General features: G+C 41.1%; 1 protein-coding gene across 1 annotated transcript in view; it reads left to right on the top strand.

Moving 5' to 3' along the window:
- Positions 1 to 241: 241 nt before the first annotated feature.
- The window catches only part of LOC306919950 (electron transfer flavoprotein subunit alpha, mitochondrial-like), a 32,503-nt gene continuing 13,025 nt past the window's right edge, over positions 242 to 19,719 (top strand). Inside the window, exons 1-9 of the mRNA XM_079496525.1 lie at positions 242 to 392; positions 6,937 to 7,086; positions 7,812 to 7,893; positions 8,606 to 8,688; positions 11,089 to 11,188; positions 11,886 to 11,996; positions 13,969 to 14,070; positions 14,604 to 14,672; positions 15,072 to 15,154. Of these exons, the coding sequence (XP_079352651.1) occupies positions 354 to 392; positions 6,937 to 7,086; positions 7,812 to 7,893; positions 8,606 to 8,688; positions 11,089 to 11,188; positions 11,886 to 11,996; positions 13,969 to 14,070; positions 14,604 to 14,672; positions 15,072 to 15,154 (819 nt within the window). The 5' untranslated portion in view covers positions 242 to 353. The remainder of the gene's footprint in view (positions 393 to 6,936; positions 7,087 to 7,811; positions 7,894 to 8,605; positions 8,689 to 11,088; positions 11,189 to 11,885; positions 11,997 to 13,968; positions 14,071 to 14,603; positions 14,673 to 15,071; positions 15,155 to 19,719) is intronic.

Below are 19,719 nucleotides of genomic sequence, written 5' to 3'. Positions count from 1 at the left end.
TTAAGTAAAACGTAACAACGTTTATTATTTTTAACCTGGTTTAGCCCAGACGATACATATCTTTTTAATTAGGCAATAAACCCATAAAACGCACTTGGAGTTGGGGGTCAAGTTCAAGACCATAACGTCGCAGTTGTAAAAATACTCTTTCAAACCAGTGAAATATGGGCCAGTAAGAACGACTCAAACTCAAAGCAATAAAACGATTCGTATTTACTGTTCAACTTTAAACCTTTATTTTGACACAATCCTACCGTATACCGGAAGCTGCTACGCTACTGTGGTTGCATTGACAGAAGTGTTGAGCTGTTTTATTTGTCTTCAGCTCAGCTCCAGTCCTCATCATCACAGTCATGTTCTCTGCATTAACCAGGACAAATGTGCTGCAGCTGGTAAGTAGACCTGCCTGAAGCTTTTACAGCCGTGTGGAACTCATTGAAATGTGGTTTAAAATGTCTTGATAGAATAATAGAAAGCATGTAGCTGAATGTCAACATTTAGTATGGGGTCATATGAGGACATGAGAACAGCTAGCTTAGAGTGCACTGTGCACAGCAGTTAGCCCCTTTACTATGCTCTCTAACTCTGCATTCTACTTACAATATCATATAAAATATGTTGAACATGTACCTGTTGTATTTTGTTTTTGCACATTATTAATGACATAAATAAATGTAATCCTACTCAATCCTCCCTGCTTTGTTGACATTCTGTGTGTCACATTAGGACACCAGTCCAGTGTTGGGTTCAGAGGTGCAAGTTCTCCCGAAGATGATTTATAATGCACCCGATTTGGCGTTTAAAGCTGCAATCCGATATTTATTCTACTGAATAAAACATTTTTAATCTGTAGAGTATGTTAATACAATTTATAACTAGTACATCTGTATGGTACAGTATGTTAACTAATAGCACATGCTGTACAATGGAGGTGGGTCTCCCTACTGTTCCATTAGACCCTGCTGTCAGGTAGGACAAGGTTGACAAGTAGTACTGCCTGATGCTAATAAGCACAACATATCCACCACTTTTTGTCTCCCATACAGTGTGTAACCACAATGGCAAGTTAGCCATGGTAGCTTGCCATTGTAAGTCCAGTAAGACGCCTGAGGTCAGGTGCATGCATCCGCCTCGTTGATGGCAGACTGCTGGGGGAGCACTGGTGCTTTGGCATGGGGGTGGGTCAGATCAAAAAAGGAATGAATTCTGTACTGGCCATATAAGGAGCATGTCGTGTACAGGGTTTGATGAGGGAAGATCAACATATGGAATGTCAGAACAGGTCATCTAGCTCCATACAGTATAAGGAGATCTAAGGGTGGTAGCGGGGACATTCTCTTGAGTGTACAGGGTTTGATGAGGGCCCAGGTAGGGCTGGGCCTTAATTTTCGGGCCTGTTGAGAACTCTAGTTTTCGCCGACTGCCAGGCGTGGCTGCACTAATAACTTTGGGGCAGGCCCGTCTAGAGTTTTGAATGGACAGGTGTAAGTCAGAAGGGAGACATCGAAGAGGAAGGATGGATGGGGAAGGATCAACATATGTAATGTCAGAACAGGTTCTGGAATATATCCATATATGGAGATCTTTGTGTCAAAAATAGCAGATTTGCTCGTCTACATATGATGTAAATTCTCCATTCATTGTCAATGGAAATGTAATGTTTGTGTAAGACAAATCTACACTATAGCTGAATATAGGAGGGGAAAACATTTGTATACATTCAAAGAATTAAGGATTACCTAAAGTAGCCTATTTTATGTAAAATGTAAGTCAACATAAGGGCCCTTTTGGTAGAAATGTAACCACATTTTCTATCGATTACTCACATGGAGACTTGAATTCATGGATTTCTTTGTTGTCTCCACCAGGCCAAAGGCATGGGGAGAGAGTATGTTTTGCACTCCGTCCGTGTGTCTGTCCGTCTGTCTGTGAACAGCTAATCTCCGGCACCGTTAACCCGGTTTCCAGAACGGCCTGTTGTAGCGCCACCAGGAGGCCGACTTTTGAAAAACACGTTTTTTTATATTACTCCTCCAGATTCTGTCCAAAAATCCCGCAAATCGTTACACAGTAGTCATGTGTTCTAGATGGATCTGTCCAATATTTCATATTCCATCCTAATTGGCTAACATTGGCTTTCAAAGTTTGCAGGATTGGCCCTTTTGAAACAAAATGCCTCAAATCATGAACGTAGCGTGCAATGTACGTGAAATCTTTCACAGACTTTCCTACTAGGCTGAGGAATATATCCCACCCTTTTCACATTGGCCTGTTATAGATTAATTATATGGATTTTTGCAAAACACATTTTTGGAACAAAATGCCTCAAATCATCAAATGGCACCCTTTTCACATTGGCCTATTATAGCGCCACCAGGAGGCCACAACCTGATCTGGCCTGGTGGAGACCTGTGCCTCGAGGGTCACTTTTTCTAGTTAGTTGTTTTTTTTTGTCGCATTCCTTAGCCAATAATTTGATGACCAGCAGTGGTTCCCTATGGAGACACAAAGGTGTTATTGTGTCTCCAAAGGAACTGGCACTGCTGATCATCAAATTGTTGGCTTAGGAATGCAACAAAAACAAAAGAATATCCATGACTTCATGAAGTCTCCATGGGGTGAATAATCAATAGGAAAATAAATCACACTTGTGTGACGTGAGGGGCGCTCTTATCATCATACATCATCACATTCCGGCCAATCACTTTTGGCGTCCTCATTTTTCTGTCCTCACTTTTTGGGGGGCGCTAGCCCCTCCTAAATTCAGCTATAGTGTAGATTGTTGTCCTAACACAAACATTAAATGGCATTGACAATGAATGGAGAATTAAGTCATATGTAGATGAGAAAATTGGCCATTTTCGTCCTACACATTAAATTCCCATTGACAATGAATGGAGAATTTACATCATTATGTGTCTGAGCAAATCGACATGTTACGCCATGATGATGTATACGATGATAAGAGCGCCCCTCACTTCATACGGGTGTGATTTTATCCTCTCATTCCGTGCTCAGCCAATGAAATCATCGCTTTGGGGTACACACAAACACACAAAGCTGGGCACAGGAGGGGCTAGCGACCCTCAAAGTATTTTTTTGGGCGAACTATACCTTTTAAGGGTCCATTTGACTTACATTTCCAGGACCCATAGGAGGTCCTCAGAGTCTCTACAGGCCACCAAAATATTTTTGTCATATTATGAACTTGTTTTATATTAATCACATGAACTCTAGTGTTCCTGGTTTTGGCAGAACATTTGCAGAAAATAGATTTGGTGTAGGGGGAAAAGCAGATCAAGTACAGAGCCAATTGGGTCAAGTAAAGTTTACTAAGTGTTGATGGTTTTATGGTTTAAGAAGTGGTTGGTTTGGTTAAATGTCTGAAGCATACTCATTAATAAAAACATCAATTTACAACACTGATGATAGTGCTATGTGTGTCTATTCAGCTATCTATGAAATATATGAACAAGTTTAATCTGCAACACAATTTTAAACACGTTGTAGACCCCTTGCTGTAAGCAAGGCAGTAAATCGGATTTCACTTTCCTGTTATATCCTGGCTCTGTTCTTGTTTGATTTGACTGTGTCTGTGATACAACTCCCTGTGTTTACAGTGTGGTCTGCATTGGGGAGGTTCAGACCAGTTAGTTTATCATGATGACAGTCAGGTTAGTAATGCACCAATATATTTGTGCCCCTAATCTGAGTTCCCAGAAGTTCTCGGCAGCTCTCGCAGGCGAAGGGACCCCATACAAAATTTGTGTTATTAAAATGTGTAATCTTTCTTTTTTTAAATGTTCACATTTGTATATTTTTCACATAGCCGATCATGCATATAGGCTATATGCATCGGCTATAGGGTTAGCTATATTAACACATTTTGCTGGTGCTCCCCTGGAACCCCTTTAAGGACCCCTAGGGGTCCCCAGACGGTCCAGACCTCACTTTGACCCCCTTTCCACCGGAAAAGGTTCCAAAATTGGTGGGAAAAACTAGACCTATATTAAATTGTTTATATGATCAATACAAGTAAATTAATAAATGATAACCCTTCCACAGTAGTAGCTTTTTCATATTTTCGATTATTTTGCATATTTTCCTTCATAATGCCTCATTTGCATATTTAAAAATCACACCCGTGTGAACTGAGTGGTGCAAGGTCTTATATAGCCTGATCAGCTGTGGTCTGATGTAATGTCAGTGACCATAGTAACCATTCTCATTTTTTGGGGGTCCCACGTACAGGTACACACACGTACAGGTACACACATACATAGATACATAGATTGTTGGAGTGGTTTGCACCACTCAAAAATGTAAAATTTGTAATACAATAAATCATTGTCTTTGTGTAAGTACTCAATTGGGGAGGTTTCATGGTGATAACAATCTAATATAGGTATGGTTTTGCCCACTCAATTTAACGTTCCAATGTTGGAGCTCTGGCTCATGGACTAAGAACCAAAAAGAAGTGAACCGGTTCCCATTGGGAACCAACCGGTGGAAAGGGGGCCTTTGAGAACCACTGCTGTAGGTCTATATCCCACATTGAACCAGTTTGTCATGACAGTGACACAGCATTGGCTCTACTGTCCTCGGACTGAAGGTTAAATGAGGTTGCTCAGGACCTTTATCTGTAATGTTGCTATGTCTGGCTTCACTCACAGTGCCAGCAGCCCAGCACTGCCCCCGCTGCACAGTGGCTGGCGTTAGCCCCTCCTATATCCAGCTGTTGGTGTGTGTGTGCACAAACTGTCCTACACAAACATTACATTCCCATTGACAATGAATGGACAATGTTACGTCATAGTGTCTGAGCAAATAGACATAGGGCTCCATCTTGCGCCACCCCTTATCCCTTATCCCTAAACCTATTTGCCATTTTTTACTATTTTAAAACATTTAAAAATAGTTCAACTAGCCAATCTACATCGACACGTTGTTAGCTTGTAGATCGTCTATTTGTACTATTTTAAAATGTTTTAAAATAGTAAAAAATGGCAAATAAGTTTAGGGATAAGGGGTAAGGGGTGGCGCAAGATATAGGGCAGGGTTCCCCAATAGGCGGCCCGTGGGCCATTTGTCAAACTGGGCATCCTTTTCAAATGGGGTCTTGCCCTGAAAATGAATTTTCAGGGCAAGACCTCGACCTCGTGCGTGCGGACTCGGCCCCCAGCCTGGTACCCTAGTCAAAATATGGCCCTTGAGGAAAATTAATTGGGGAACCCTGATATAGGGCATAGTGTGTATTTTATGTCATGATGATGTACGATGATAAGAGCAGCCCTATAGGCGCTAGCCCCTCCTATATACAGGTTTAATGTTTGTTTTGTTCAATGTTTGTTTTAAAAATGCCATTGACAATGAAGAGAAAATGTATGTCATCTTGTCCCTAACACAAACATTAAAGGCCATTAACAATAAAGACAATTTAAAAAAGTTAAAGTTTGTTTTACATCATCATTACATCATCTAATCATAGCAACATGAGTTAGACTTTAATATAGTAGAGTTAGATTAATAGAGGTTACACGTAAAACGATTTTGCAACCCATTTTTTTCCCTTATTGGCTATTGATGATATCTTGGGTGAGTAAAAGGTACTGTGATCGGTGCAATGCGATCGAGTCGGTTGGGTATGTATGTCAGGGTAAAAATAGTGGTCTCTTATTGGCTCCTCGATGTTGTAAGATAAGAGGGCCCCACACTTCACACAGGTGTGATGTTTTTGATATGCAGATAACTTCCAGTTATTAATTTCCAAAGCATTGGACACATAGTTAAGCTATAGACAGCAGCCGATCGCTACTTAACTCTGTAACCGCGTGCGTGCGTGCGTGCGTGCGTGCGTGCGTGCGTGCGTGCGTGCGTGCGTACAAAGACAGGAAGTACTATACTTCATATAAGTTTCACCAACATCTTTCTTCATCACTGTTGTGTCCCTTTTTGTGATTATCACTATTGCTTGCTCTTTGCTGTTCATTCATAGATGACTTGTCCCTGGCATACCCATTACATTACCCATTCTCTGTTCTGGTTAATTTTCCCATAGCCTTTGATTGGCCCCGGCAGCAGATTTGAACCGTAAACACACGTTGAAGGTGTCATAATTTGCCTTCTTCTAACATCGTTATTTTTTTTAAATACAAGCTGTGTGTGTACTGTTATTGTATGCTTCCTAAAAGCTTACAATAGCTTTACATTTGCTGTCAAAGATTGATGGGGCACCCTGGTGGGGTAAAACACCTGCCCACCATCCTGATCTGGCTTTCTGACCGTCTATATACGAACAAAATGGTCTGTGCTGGGTGGAGGGCAGTGAGGGTGATCTGTGCTCGGTGGAGGGCAGCCAGGCAGTGAGGGTGATCTGTGCTGGGTGGAGGGCAGTGAGGGTGATCTGTGCTGGGTGGAGGGCAATGAGGGTGATCTGTGCTGGGTGGAGGGCAGTGAGGGTGATCTATACTGGGTGGAGGGCAGCCAGGCAGTGAGGGTGATCTATGCTGGGTGGAGGGCAATGAGGGTGATCTGTGCTGGGTGGAGGGCAGTGAGGGTGATCTGTGCTGGGTGGAGGGCAGCCAGGCAGTGAGGGTGATCTGTGCTGGGTGGAGGGCAGTCAGGGTGATCTTTGTTACTGCACACGTGTATTCCTTTCGGCTGTCAGCCGGGAATGTTGAACAGGAGGAGATGGAGGCGCTATTTCCTCCCAGTGGGGATACAACAGCAGTGTCAGAATGTATTGGCATAATGACTAAATTGGGAGGGAATAAAGGGCAAAAAAATATTTTTCTACTCTACTTATCTAATTATCTCCAATTATATATAAAAAAATAACAAAGATTGATGTTTGAATCCTGAACATCACATTGCTCTAGTCTGCATGCAATGCAAATGCAAATTCAACGTTGTCCCCTTACCTGTCTTGTCTTGCAGCGCAGTCTCCTGCACAGGTGTCAGAGCACCCTGGTAGTGGCAGAGCATGAAAATGGCAAGCTGACAGCCATCACACTGAATGCCATCACCGCTGCCACCAAAGTGGGAGGAGAGGTGTCATGTCTGGTGGCTGGGACCGACTGCTCCACGGTACGGTAGGCCTGCCGTGTCCACACACAGGTTACATTTTCCTTCCCGATATCGATTCTCATAGCTTGCGTATCGGTCGATACTGAGAGAGTACCCGATCCGATACCATTGTGTAATTTAGACAAATCTAGGGCAGTTGTTCCCAAAGTGGGGTCCAGGGACCCCTCTTGGGTTCCTTTAGGGTTCCAAATGGACTCTTACAGGTCAAGTAAAAAAAAAAGTTCAACAAAATTGACCCTTACAGGTCCATTTGGTTCCCTTTGTACACTCTCAGAGTTATGGGGGTCATTGAAATGTGAAGGTTTGAGAACCACTGAACTAGTTATGAATACAAATTCCATTGTTGTGCAGCTACAAGTTAGTAAAATTACATTGTAAATAGTACAGTAAGAGTATAGACATCAACGTGCAACATCAACTGAAGCAATCAAAATATGTAAAAATAATATAATGTGATAAATCGGAATCGGATAATTGGAATGGCATTGACAGGCTTACTTGCCGATACCGATTTCTGATACCGATACCGATTTAGGAATATATGTATAGGTATCTATCTGAACAACTCTATGACACTTAAAAGCACATTTTAAGATCTACTCAGACTTTTGTGTGCACACCAGACAGTTCTTAAGTTGCTTGATTCAATTTTATATATTTGGTTTCAAATGAATCATGAACGTGTGGGAAACACTTCTATCCTTCTTATGGTTGTGTTGGTGTAGGTTGCTGAACAGATCAGTAAGGTCCAGGGGGTCAAGAAGATTCTGGTGGCTCAACACGACTGCTATAAAGGCCTCCTACCAGGTAAACTAAGTACACTGATGGAAGTCCTGTTATGTATAAAAGTAAGCATAATTAACCACTTGGACCCTGTATACTTCATATACCGGAGTCCCACAGTGGTCTATATTCTAGGGCTAGGCCATCTCCTTTTCCCCTCTACACAAAATCTGTCCACTGAACTTAACCGATCCAGAGTTGTCATTTGGCTGTTTTTGCTGAATGTTCATCCCGGATAGAGATGCTCAGGGCCGGATTTACAGCAATGGGGGCCCCTAGGTGAAATTTCAGGGGCCCCCTCGGCCGTGCAGTGTGCAATTTGGCTGCACGGCGAAAACAATGAGAGAGAGAGAGCTGTCTGACAGCAGAGCAGAAGCTCTCAATGTTTTAACCATAATTCAACTAAATATACAATAACTGAACACAAATCTCACTTGAATTGGTTTGCAATACTTCACAATTTCATCATTGTAAAGAATTGTCGGGGGCCCCCGGGTTGCAGCCCACCCTACCCCAATGGTAAATCCGGGCCTGGAGATGCTAGCTTTCATGTGGTTAATTATAATAAGAAAAGCAATACTTATATTTATATACCAGTTGGCGGTTAATATTATTACAATTTCCATTTTATTTTTAACCGATTTATTTGCTAAATTATTTCATTAACCTAAGAGTCAGTCTTTGTGCTATAACATTAAAACCCTAATCAGTCCTACATGTATATGTCTCTCTACAGAGGAATTAACGCCACTGATCCTGGCCTCTCAGAGCCAGTTTAACTTCACTCACATCTGTGCAGGAGCCTCTGCTTTTGGAAAGGTCAGTCACATAATCCACTGTTGCTTTGGAATTCTCTCTTTCACAACTCGACTTTAGGGAACCCCTTTTGGTGTTTAAAGCATTATGTTATACTTTAGCTATTGAAAAATAGCAGATCTACAAGCTCATAGCGCGGCACCGAGTGCCGCGCTACGAGCTTGTAGATCTGCTATTTTTGAAAAATCGTGAAATTGTGGCGCAAATCTTTGAAAATATATTCTTTCAGAGCGAACGTTTTCACTCAAATCTTTGCTTCCGGGGGTGTCTGGAACAACATATTTTCAGATGGGGGGGCCGCGGCCAAAATACATAATTCTGGGGGTTCTTGACATGAACTGTTGAGCACCACTGACATAGAAACATGAGGTATTTCAGAAAACGTCAGGCCTAAGTGGGTTAATCATCTTTCCAATGAACACAACAATAAATCATGGGAAGAATAGAATGACCACCATCATTTTTAAACATATTTTATAATTACAAAAATAAATGCCTGCAAATGAAAAGGATATAAATAATCTTAATTTGTGATTATTCATATTAAACCAATGTAGGTATAATCCAATATACCGTAGGCTACATATCAATATGTTCGATATCTTCTTGTGCATTGTGGTTCAATAATTAATATTGATTCCATTATTTGCCCCACCCTTGTCAGATCATGTGACTGTATATTTGTCAGTAGCAAGGAACACCCAAGATTATGAAAGTGTCTTTTGTCATGAAACTACTTACCTGGCAGATATATTCAGTATATCGTCTCTGTCGGGTGGAAACCTTATATGTCCAAAACTGTTACTTTTCAGGATGCCCTACTTGTGTAGTATAGGGCATTATTTTGTGTTGCGCAGAAGTAGTGAGAATAATAACCAATCAATCTCACAACACGTTGCATCGCGGCGCCTTGTGAGCTTGTCGGAACACAGCTTCCCATCTCGTTGCTGTCGGGCAGAAACCATCTCCATATATATCCAACACTTTGTGTGGTGCAAACCACTCCAACAACTGGCTTTGTTAGTACCCGTGTGTGTTTGTGCCTGTACGGGTGAGCATGGTTGCTATGGTTAGTATGTGACGTCACTGACATCACCGACATCACGTCAGAGTGATCTAAAAAAAGTAAATGTGTAGTTGCACCACTCAGTTCACACAGGTGTGATTTTTTGAGTGGTGCCCTACTTAATCATACTACAGCTTCACACAAATGATAAACAGTAGCAGATAAGCAAGCCCGAAACGCGTTTCGAGCTTGTAGATCTGCTACATTTGAATTTGAATCCTGAATATGGACGCATGAGGTTTCCACCCGACAGAGAAGATTTCCTGAAAAGTAACCATTTTATACACAATGCCTGGCTGACAGTAAGGATAATAGTGACGTCCCCAGGAATGCGTTGCCTCAATGAAGCCACATGCGCGGATAGTTTATCTGACTATGCATTTTTTAACATTACGCCTTTAATGCGTCTGAAAGTTTTGTTCCATTTCAATTTCATAAGGAGGGGATCTTCAGTCACAGTGTAGAACTACTCTCAATTACCTCCTCTTGTAATCTGTCATTCCGCAATAGAACTGTCAACTCAAAGATCATAATGGCATTCCAATTGAGTTAGGATGCATTAAACAATATCTTTATGTATTGTAATCCAGCTCATATTGACTGAGACCGGGCTGGAGCGTGATTTCCCTGAGTAGATGAATCCTTTTCAGATGATGCATCTTAATCTCCTGGATTTGATTGCACTTTCGCTGGGGAAAAAACATCAGTACTTGTTTGTTTAAGACGGGTCTGATTGCCGCATTCCATTTCCGAGCAAGGCCTCTGAATGTTTTTTTTAATATATCTGAGCAACACACTACAGTGTGTGTGTGTGTGTGTGTACATAAACATTCATTAACCACTTAAGCCCTATTCTTAATTGTACGATGAATAGTGAAATTAGCTGATCTACAAGCTCATGTGAAGTCATTGTGAACTTGTATTACGCATATCACATCGCATCATGACATGTTGTGCGAGCTTGTAGATACAGTAGGCTATTTTTGTTATTCTACTATAAAATGAACAAAACTTTTACTGTAAACTGACTTTACTCCCAACGGAAATTATATAGCACTAATTTCCAGAGCCTGCTCTAACCGTGCCATTGTAAATAAAGTTATCCCCCAGACGTAGTGTCCTTTCAGGGTCGGTTTACTGCAGGTGCGTGTTCTCAATAAACTTAAAACTGGCAGAAAAAGACTTGCTCTATTAACTATTTAGGAAGAGTGAGTCCTTAGACAGAGACTAAGAAAATAGTATTTATTTTATACCCATAAAGTGCTCTGTGCTCAAGGTGAGGAGTTTCTGACCTTCGTCAGTGCTACATTTTCTTAACTGAACACTTGTGTTTACAGAATCTCCTTCCCAGAGTGGCAGCCAAGCTGGACGTCGCTGCCATTTCAGACATCATTGAAGTTAAATCGCAAGACACCTTTGTCAGAACCATTTATGCTGGTGAGGTTTTGTTTTTTTACGGCATGGCTTTGTGTGTGTGGTGTGTGTGTGTGGTGTGTGTGTGTGTGTGTGTGCGAATCTCGAGATCCACACGATTACATTGACACATTGCAGCCGTGTTGTATATTTACAACCGTGTTGTATATTTACAATTGGCATTAATGGAATATTCACCGCCAAAATAACGTTTTACAGCATGGCTTTGCAAGAGGCAGTCATACAGGCTTTGTCTGTGTTTCCGGTCCTAATCTCAGAAACTGCTGGGACGATCAGCACCAAACTTTGTATGCAAGCTTTTCCCCCCCTGATCGTAGCATTATATCAATTATATATAAAATGATATGCCTAAAATAGGAACACCAGGTAGGAACTTAGGAAATGGTTAAGATTTAGCAAGAGCTTAACGGTTTTCCAGCGGGACAGGGTACTGGAGTGACTTGAGATCTGTGCCGTGGCCCTCTGCCTCTCTATTGTCAGATCAATGAGTAATTTACAATACCCAGTTCTCTGAACTCCCCCTGCTCCATTCAACTGAACGTCTGCCAGTTGGAAGGTCTTTGTTGTTTCCTGTAAAATAAAAATTAATACCAGACCTAAAAAGAAAATCCACAGTCCTGTCCAGACACACAGAGCTAAACGCCTGCACATTGTATATGGTGTGATGATACTAACTCCAAGGCCACGGTGTGTTCTACAGGGAATGCTCTGGAAACGGTGAAGTCCAGTGACAGTGTCAAGGTGTTCACGGTCAGGGGGACGTCGTTTGAACCTGCACCCACTGAGGGAGGAAGCGCTGCCTCTGAACAGGGTAAAAATTATCTTAACTTTCTGTTGTATATCACTGAGTCTTGGGGTTTTAAATCTACTGCGCTGCATCAGACCTGCCGAGCTCCTATATGAATGGCCTGTGTTCAGGGGAGGTAAGCCAGGCGGGGAGGGTGATTTGGGTCACTGCACGTATACTCCGGTGGCTGCCCTAAGGTTCGACCTCCCGTTAGTTCGACCGGATTATGGTTGGTGAGGGATGCGTTGCTCCCGTGCTTGCGGTTATGTTTAGGTTAGAGTTAGAGATAGAGTTAGTAATGGTCGATCTAACGGGAGGTCGAACCAATGACATGTTACCGTATACTCCTAGGTGGGGTGGAGCCTGTCGGCAGGGAATGTTTAGCGGGAGGAGTAGGACGGAGGTGCTATGTCCTCCCGGTGGGGGCTCCTCACTGGCAGGTGGGCAGCAGGATGGTACATCAGTAGCAAGTAGTGGGAGGAAACCAAACAAACAAAAAACAAAAAATAAAATAAAAATATGTGCAATGTAGGGGTGCAACCTCGATTTTGGGTAAAACATTTGAGGTGTGCATGCCTTATTTTTTTGTATGACATGGTTGTACAATAAAGTATAAAGTAGGGATACAATGGTTAATCGTACTTAAACTGAAATTGTATTCATGGTTGTTGAGATGTTATATGTATTAATCACTTGTTTTATAATTAGTTGTATTTTACTTTTTAACTGTTTTTCTTATACAGTCTTGTAAAATGTATTCATATTATGTAATGTATTTGATGTGTGGACCCCAGGAAGAGTTAGCCTGGCTGAAGCCAGACCGAATCAGCCGTTGGCAAAAAATAAAATTGCCTGCCGGCGGATTACAGTGTGATTTGAGTCTGGCTTATTAGCCTGGCTAAGGAAGAGTTGCTTCTACTAAGGTAGTAGCTAATGGGGATCCAAATAAACAAACAAATAAAATCTGGCTAATTAGTCGGTAGATAAAGACAGAAAACACTCAGTTCAGAATTATTTTTTTACGGAGGCATATCAGCTTTCAACATCGATCCTTACATATTGTGGCAACATTTCTAAGTAATATTACCAGCTGTAATTCTAATATATTGTAGATTTCTTTTGAGATTGAGAGATGTATCTTATTCTGTACATGACAATTGGTTCTCGTTTGCCATGATATATTCATATTCTAATTTATTTGATGTATTTGGTTAATGGATTCAACTACAACTGCCTCGCTTTCAAAATGATGGTGTAATTAAACAAACAAAGTTTAACATTTAATGGTGAAAAGCTGTGATGCAGTATCTACCGTGGTAATAATTGCAGTTGAGTGGGAACTAGTTTTCTCTTCATTAGATAATGGTTTATCTGAGTTAAGATTAATTAATTAACCAAATATAAATGTATTTTTTAAAGATTATTCTCATGGCTTGTTAGGCCAGATGTATACTTAGTTGCTCGCTATGATGTGTTGTGAGCTTGTAGATTACGTGTGACACCCTGACCCACACGTAACCAAGTATAACTAAGTGTAAGTGTAGCTCGGGGTTTAGTGATTAGCTCAGAAGGGACAGAGCAAAGAGACAACAGAAAGATGGGGTTAACATGCAGAGCACAGATGTCCTGGCTGGGAATCAAACAATGCCGCTAATTCAATTCAATTACATTTTATTTTAGTGCCAAATTATAACGAGTTGTCTCAAGACTCTTTTTGTCCCACCCTAAGAAAGTATTTTGTATTTTTTTACCTGTAGATTTTTTTTAACAACATTGTCCAGGCCGTATGCTTACTTGTGACTCATGAACTCATTGGTCAGTCAGTCAGTCTGTCCACTGCTTTAGTCCCAAACTGAAAACGTCATGGTCCCTGAAGAACCCGCTGCAGTACTCGCTGCACATCATGCCATATGCTATGCACATGTCTATGCATGTCACATATCGATGACGTCCGGTGGAAAGTCATTTTGGAGCCAACAATTCCTGTGTTTTTCAGTGACTCCACCTCCTCCAGTGGGCGTGTCCCAGTGGATTGAACAGAATGTGACCAAGAGTGACAGACCAGAACTCACCAGTGCCAAAGTAGTGGTGTCTGGAGGTAAGAACCTGAAATGGTGCTTTTATATGGCTGAATGATCCAAAGCGCTTTGCTACGTGCAATCGTGCATTACAGTCACACCGACGGCAGACAAAGCCATGCAAGCACCAACCTGCTCATCGGGAGCAGTTAAGGGTTCAGTGTCTTGCTCAAGGACAATTTGATACTAACCCAGAGGGAGCCGGGGATCAAACCGGGAACTGAGCCACTCCTACAGTCTTTCTTTCATTCCTGTGTTGTAAAACAAACCTTAGATCAGTGGGGGTCCCTGGGGTCATCAGAGTTACTACAGGGCAGGGGGGGCGGGGGGGGGGCAGAAGCAAAGATTTGAGTTAAAAATGTTCACTTAAAAAAACGATATATATATAAGTGATGACGCTGAGGAAGATCGAAATATGGAAACGTAAGTCATTTCTTGTTATACTAGCAGTGGCTTTAACTGTCCGAGCTGCTCCAGTGTCTTGTATGTCTGTCCAAAAAAACCTGATCCTTGCCTTCTTGAGAGTTTCTTATGAGATGATGTTGTGTTTTAGGCAGAGGTCTGAAGAGTGGTGACAACTTCAAGTTGCTGTATGACCTGGCTGATACAATGAACGCTGCAGGTAATGCACTTTGATTTATGTCTCCAACCATTTCAGTTTTCATAGTAAACTGACCTACGGTCGCAAAATAATCACACTTGTGTGAAGTGAGGGGCGCTCTTATCATCTTACATCACTATGGGGTACACACAAAACTGGCCAATCAAATCATCACTATGGGGTACACACCATAGGTACACAGACACGTGTGTGTGTGTGTGTGTGTGTGTGTGTGTGTGTGTGTGTGTGTGTGTGTGTGTGTGTGTGTGTGTGTGTGTGTGTGTGTGTGTGTGTGTGTGTGTGTGTGTGTGTGTGTGTGTGTGTGTGTGTGTGTGTGTGTGTGTGTGTGTGTGTCACAGTGTATGTACATACGGTATACATAGCTACATAGAGTATAAAGCATGTTCTGCATGTTGTCAGTGGGGGCTTCCAGGGCTGCTGTAGATGCTGGCTACGTTCCCAACGACCTGCAGGTTGGACAGACGGGGAAGATTGTGGCACCCGTAAGTTATTACATTTTTGATTACTTGATTGACAACAAGGCAACAATGCATATGAATGAATATACTTGTTCATATCTGTCAAAAGGATAGAACACGAAAGCTTTATTTTCATTCTGGTCTTTTGAGTGAAAATGTGTGTGTACCGTGTGTGTCATGAGCTTGTATTGTAGATCGATTATTTATTATATATTTTTGAATAAGAAAATTAATATTTTGGTCACAATATCGATATAATAGGGGATAGTTTACAATGTAGATTATCTTGGTCACTCATGTTTTGGTACTTAAAAGTGTTTTTCTTGACCACACGTTAAGAATGTTTATGATTCCATAGCTTGATGTGTAGACAAATGGCTAGGTTTTTGTAACCTCGCGTCACCAGACTTTCCATCTCGGAGGAAAGCCTGGTCTGTATTCCTAAATAAAATCGCCCGTGTGATCCGTTCTAGGCATGGTTTAGACCGGATAATGTAAAAAAAACTCTGCATTGCGTTATGGTCCCCCCTGTTTGTTTTTAGTCTCGTCTCGAATAAAATATGGATATACCAAACAAACTATTCCAAGAAGTACTTGAAGAAACTTGTCGGATTCATACGCTGCATCAAGGCTTTTTTGGGTAAGCCCTAACCCCTAAGACCTTCCTCAAGCATCAAGCATTGCTTGAGGAAGGTCGAAAGACCGAAACGTTGCACTTTGACATTAAATAAAAAGCTCTTCTCTTCTTCTGGGTAAGCCCTAAAATGATGATGCAGTGAATTATTTTGGGTAATTCTGATTCCGGTTTGGGGTTTCTGGCCTGATGACTATACAAACCAGACTGTAACATGACGTAAATTATCATCCGCTCCCGGCCGGATTATAAACCCAACAGGCTAGGTTCTTTGTTTACCAGCCTAGCCTAGTTTCTTTGAGGCACTATACTGTTCTTTCTGGCTGCACTCTACTTTTACCTTGTAGAATGCAGTACTGTTTACCTTGTTGTTTATTGACTAGAGCAGGTGTTTTCAAGTGGTGGTCTGTGGACCACTGGTGGTCTGTGAAGGTATTGCATGTGGTCCCTGACCATGCATTTAGTAATGTAGCAAAGTGAAGATTTTGTATTTTCTTCCACGGAACCGTTCCGTGGAAGTGTGTCAATGTTGTCATTTACTGGGGTTTCTCTCTGGGGTCTGAGGGTAAGACATTCCACAGAAAAGGGAGTTAAGGTCCCTACACACCGGGCGTGATTTTCAGATTTTTTGCTGCGTTTCTCCATCGGTTTTCCGAAAAACGCGTCCAGTGTGCAACCACCTTTAGAATCTCAAGAAGGGTAAGTGTACCAGCTTGCCTGATTGAGTCATCATTATTAGGAATTGTGCCCACATCATGTGTCTGCTCTATCAGTACTGTATATCAGTGTACCTGAGTTAACCTGAAGTAAGAGAATGGAATAAGGGTAACCGTGGATATAGGAATAGATCAGTGGTTCTAAAAAAATAAAAATATAATATAGCCTGGGCTTGATATCATTTGTTGCACATAGTAATATAAAAATAATAAACTTTATTTATAGAGCTCTTTTCAGAACACAACATTACATTGCATATAAAATACAGATACAATAGTATCGTGCAATTAATTAAATCAAGCCCTTAACGGTCATGATTTCATTTAAATCTTTTTTATTAGCTAATTATTCAAATATTTTCTTACATTTGATGGACTTTTATTTTATTTATATTTTAAAACATTTTCCTTTTTTGGACCACCTGCCTATTATGCCATGGACCGTCCGTGGACCATCGGTTGAGAAACAGTGGTATAGACATGGGATGCATTGCATAGCAAGTGTTAAGAATGCACTAATCCACCCCAACACAACAGTGGTCCCCAGGTTGATTTTTAGTCCGTGGTGGTACCTGGTTTACATTCAGTTGAAAACCCCTGGACTAGAGTTCATGCTTACTCTGCTAATTCCAATCTCACTCTGGATATAGAGCGCCTGCTAAATGCCTAAATTGTAATTGGAAATTGTAGTACAATATCTCTACTATGTCATGTCTGGTGTGACATCATGTAATTACTTCAGTCTGAATGAGGTTTAAATTGGTTAATTATGCACTTTGGCTTCCAATAGGAATAGTCCAGCTGTCATCACACAGCCATGTTTGAACCTGCTGAAATGTACTTAGCTTAGACTTTAAATTCCTAAATGATTTACCAGACCCATTAGTGAGGAGACTTCTAAGTGCTTTGAGTTCACTCTACACCCCAAAATGGTCAAGTCTGCCAGCAGTGTAATGAATATAAATCTGGTACTAGGCTGATAAGCGAAAGTTGTAAATATAAACGTTTTGTAGTCACTTTTACATTTATAATTGCATATCGTCGCTGTTGCGCATGAAGCTTAGCTTGTATATTATATATTCCATCTTTTCTGTTAATTTAATTACATTTTGTATACATTAATCGACATTAATATGACATGGTCACGTTTGAAAAATGTGTGACAATGTTTTTCCTGTAATGACATTCCCAGTTGACCACAATATGCCATGCAGGTTGACAGTGGTCTGTCTGTGGATTTTATGAAGTTTAAACAATTAAAAGTATATGAAGTTTAAACAATTGGTGGTAGATATAATTTCCTAGTACACTATTGATGTAAAGTACAGTGATTTCCTAGTGGGCTACACGTGGATTCCATAGCCAACATGTCTTCTATGGAACCGTGTTGCTCAGCGAAAATAGCCGATCTACAAGCACTCAATGTGTCGCTTTGAACTTGTAGATTTGGTTATCTTTTTTTTTAAGATTAAAGTAATCAAACTAGCAATGTGTTCAGAAGCATCTTCCATAAAACCCTAATGGTCTGGGATATTTCATAAAAGCAAAGGTTAAAGCCTCAATCTGTCCGCACATGGTTGGTCATAATGTAGAACAACAGGAACTATATTACTAAAACGTCATCATTTTACATATTGTGTTAAATTGTTTAGGAATCTGTGCTCCTTTTCATGATGTTTCACAAATCTTCGTAAATTAGGACTTGGCCATACAAACATTTTCAGTCGTGGTATTTTGCTTTAACCCACTAATGGTATGTGTGCAGGTGTGTGTGCTATTCTTTACTCTGACAGGCCTCAAAAAATACCTTGTCTGAAAACAAATCACGGCCTCGTGCTAGCCTGCCCAGTCTGAGAGTAGAACCATGTTGTGGATTTATAATTCATAATTCTTCAGGGTTAATGCAGTATACCGCATGATAATTAGTATTAATTTTTGATCGCTTGCCTCGAGGCCTTTTTTGCATTGTTGCGGCCAGAGAAGCGGTGCCATTATTACCGTGTCAGTGTAACTGTCAGTGGGCTGTTTTATCTTACAAAATGGAACGTCGTGTATTTTATTATCGTCTGTTGGCTGTTGGTGTGAAGCGCTGCTTATTAGAGTCTTTAACACGATGCCGTGTCACTTTAATGAGCCTCATCAGCCCAGTCGACACAACCTCAGCACATGTTGTGACATCAGCAGCATCACTGTGTACTGTACAGTGTACACTGTGTACAAAGACGGCTTGATAGAGAAGTTACTGTCCACTGACAATAAGGCGGTGCACAGAGAAAACAGCAGATATACATTATGCTGCCATTGTAACTTAATGTATACTGCTGCTCTTTTAACATGATCTTAGTAAAATAGCAGCAGATACAGTAGCTCTGGTCCATAGCCTTCTACTGCTTCTACGATTCTGCCCTGCAGTATAAGACTATGGGACTTTCGGTTTTAAATCTCAAATCGAAATCAGACCAGCCTCTCCTCTTTAGTGGAAATCTCACGAACGTTTTGACCTACTCAAGACGGGTTGTGTCAATAGAAAGCCTACTTTCCTTTGTGGACGCACTCTGAGCCCCCCACCACACGTATAAACGTGTTTCCACCGAAAAAAAATACTTTTAGTTACTCCAATCAGTCCAATGCGCCCAATACTCCCGATATTGCCCAGAGAACTGCCTCATAGAGAATATTTTTCCTCCGGTGAAAGAAATCCCTTTCTGGCCAAAAAGTACCGTTTATAATACGTGTGGTGGGGGGCTCAGAGTGCGTCCACTAAGGAAAGTAGGCTTTCTAATGACACAACCCGCCTTTGTTTTGGTGAGTAGCAAAAATGTTCTTTTAAAATACGCTAAAGAGGAGAGGCTGGTCTGATTTCGATTTGAGATTTAAAACGGAAAGTCCCATAGCCTTATACTGCAGGGCAGAATCGTAGAAGCAGTAGAAGGCTATGGACCAGAGCTACAGATACAGTATACTAGCAGACGTATACATTAAGTTAAAATAGCAGCAGATACAGATACTAACATAATATCTGCTGCTATTTTAACTTAATGTATACGTCTGTTAGTATATCTGCAGCTATTTTAACTGCCTCATGCATTGCCATTTCTTCTAACCATGCACCCTATATGTATGTACAGTATGTATGCATGTATCATACTCTACTCATATCAGGAATATTTTAATATCTGACCTGTATTCTTTCATTCTGTCTTTAATTCTTCTTCTCTTTCCTGAACACTACAAATGTG

Source organism: Electrona antarctica (assembly GCF_951216825.1).
Source record: "Electrona antarctica genome assembly, chromosome: 3".
Taxonomy (NCBI): Eukaryota; Metazoa; Chordata; class Actinopteri; order Myctophiformes; family Myctophidae; genus Electrona; species Electrona antarctica.
The sequence above is the reverse complement of the archived record's forward strand: the minus strand, read 5'-3'. Positions and strand labels throughout refer to the sequence as shown.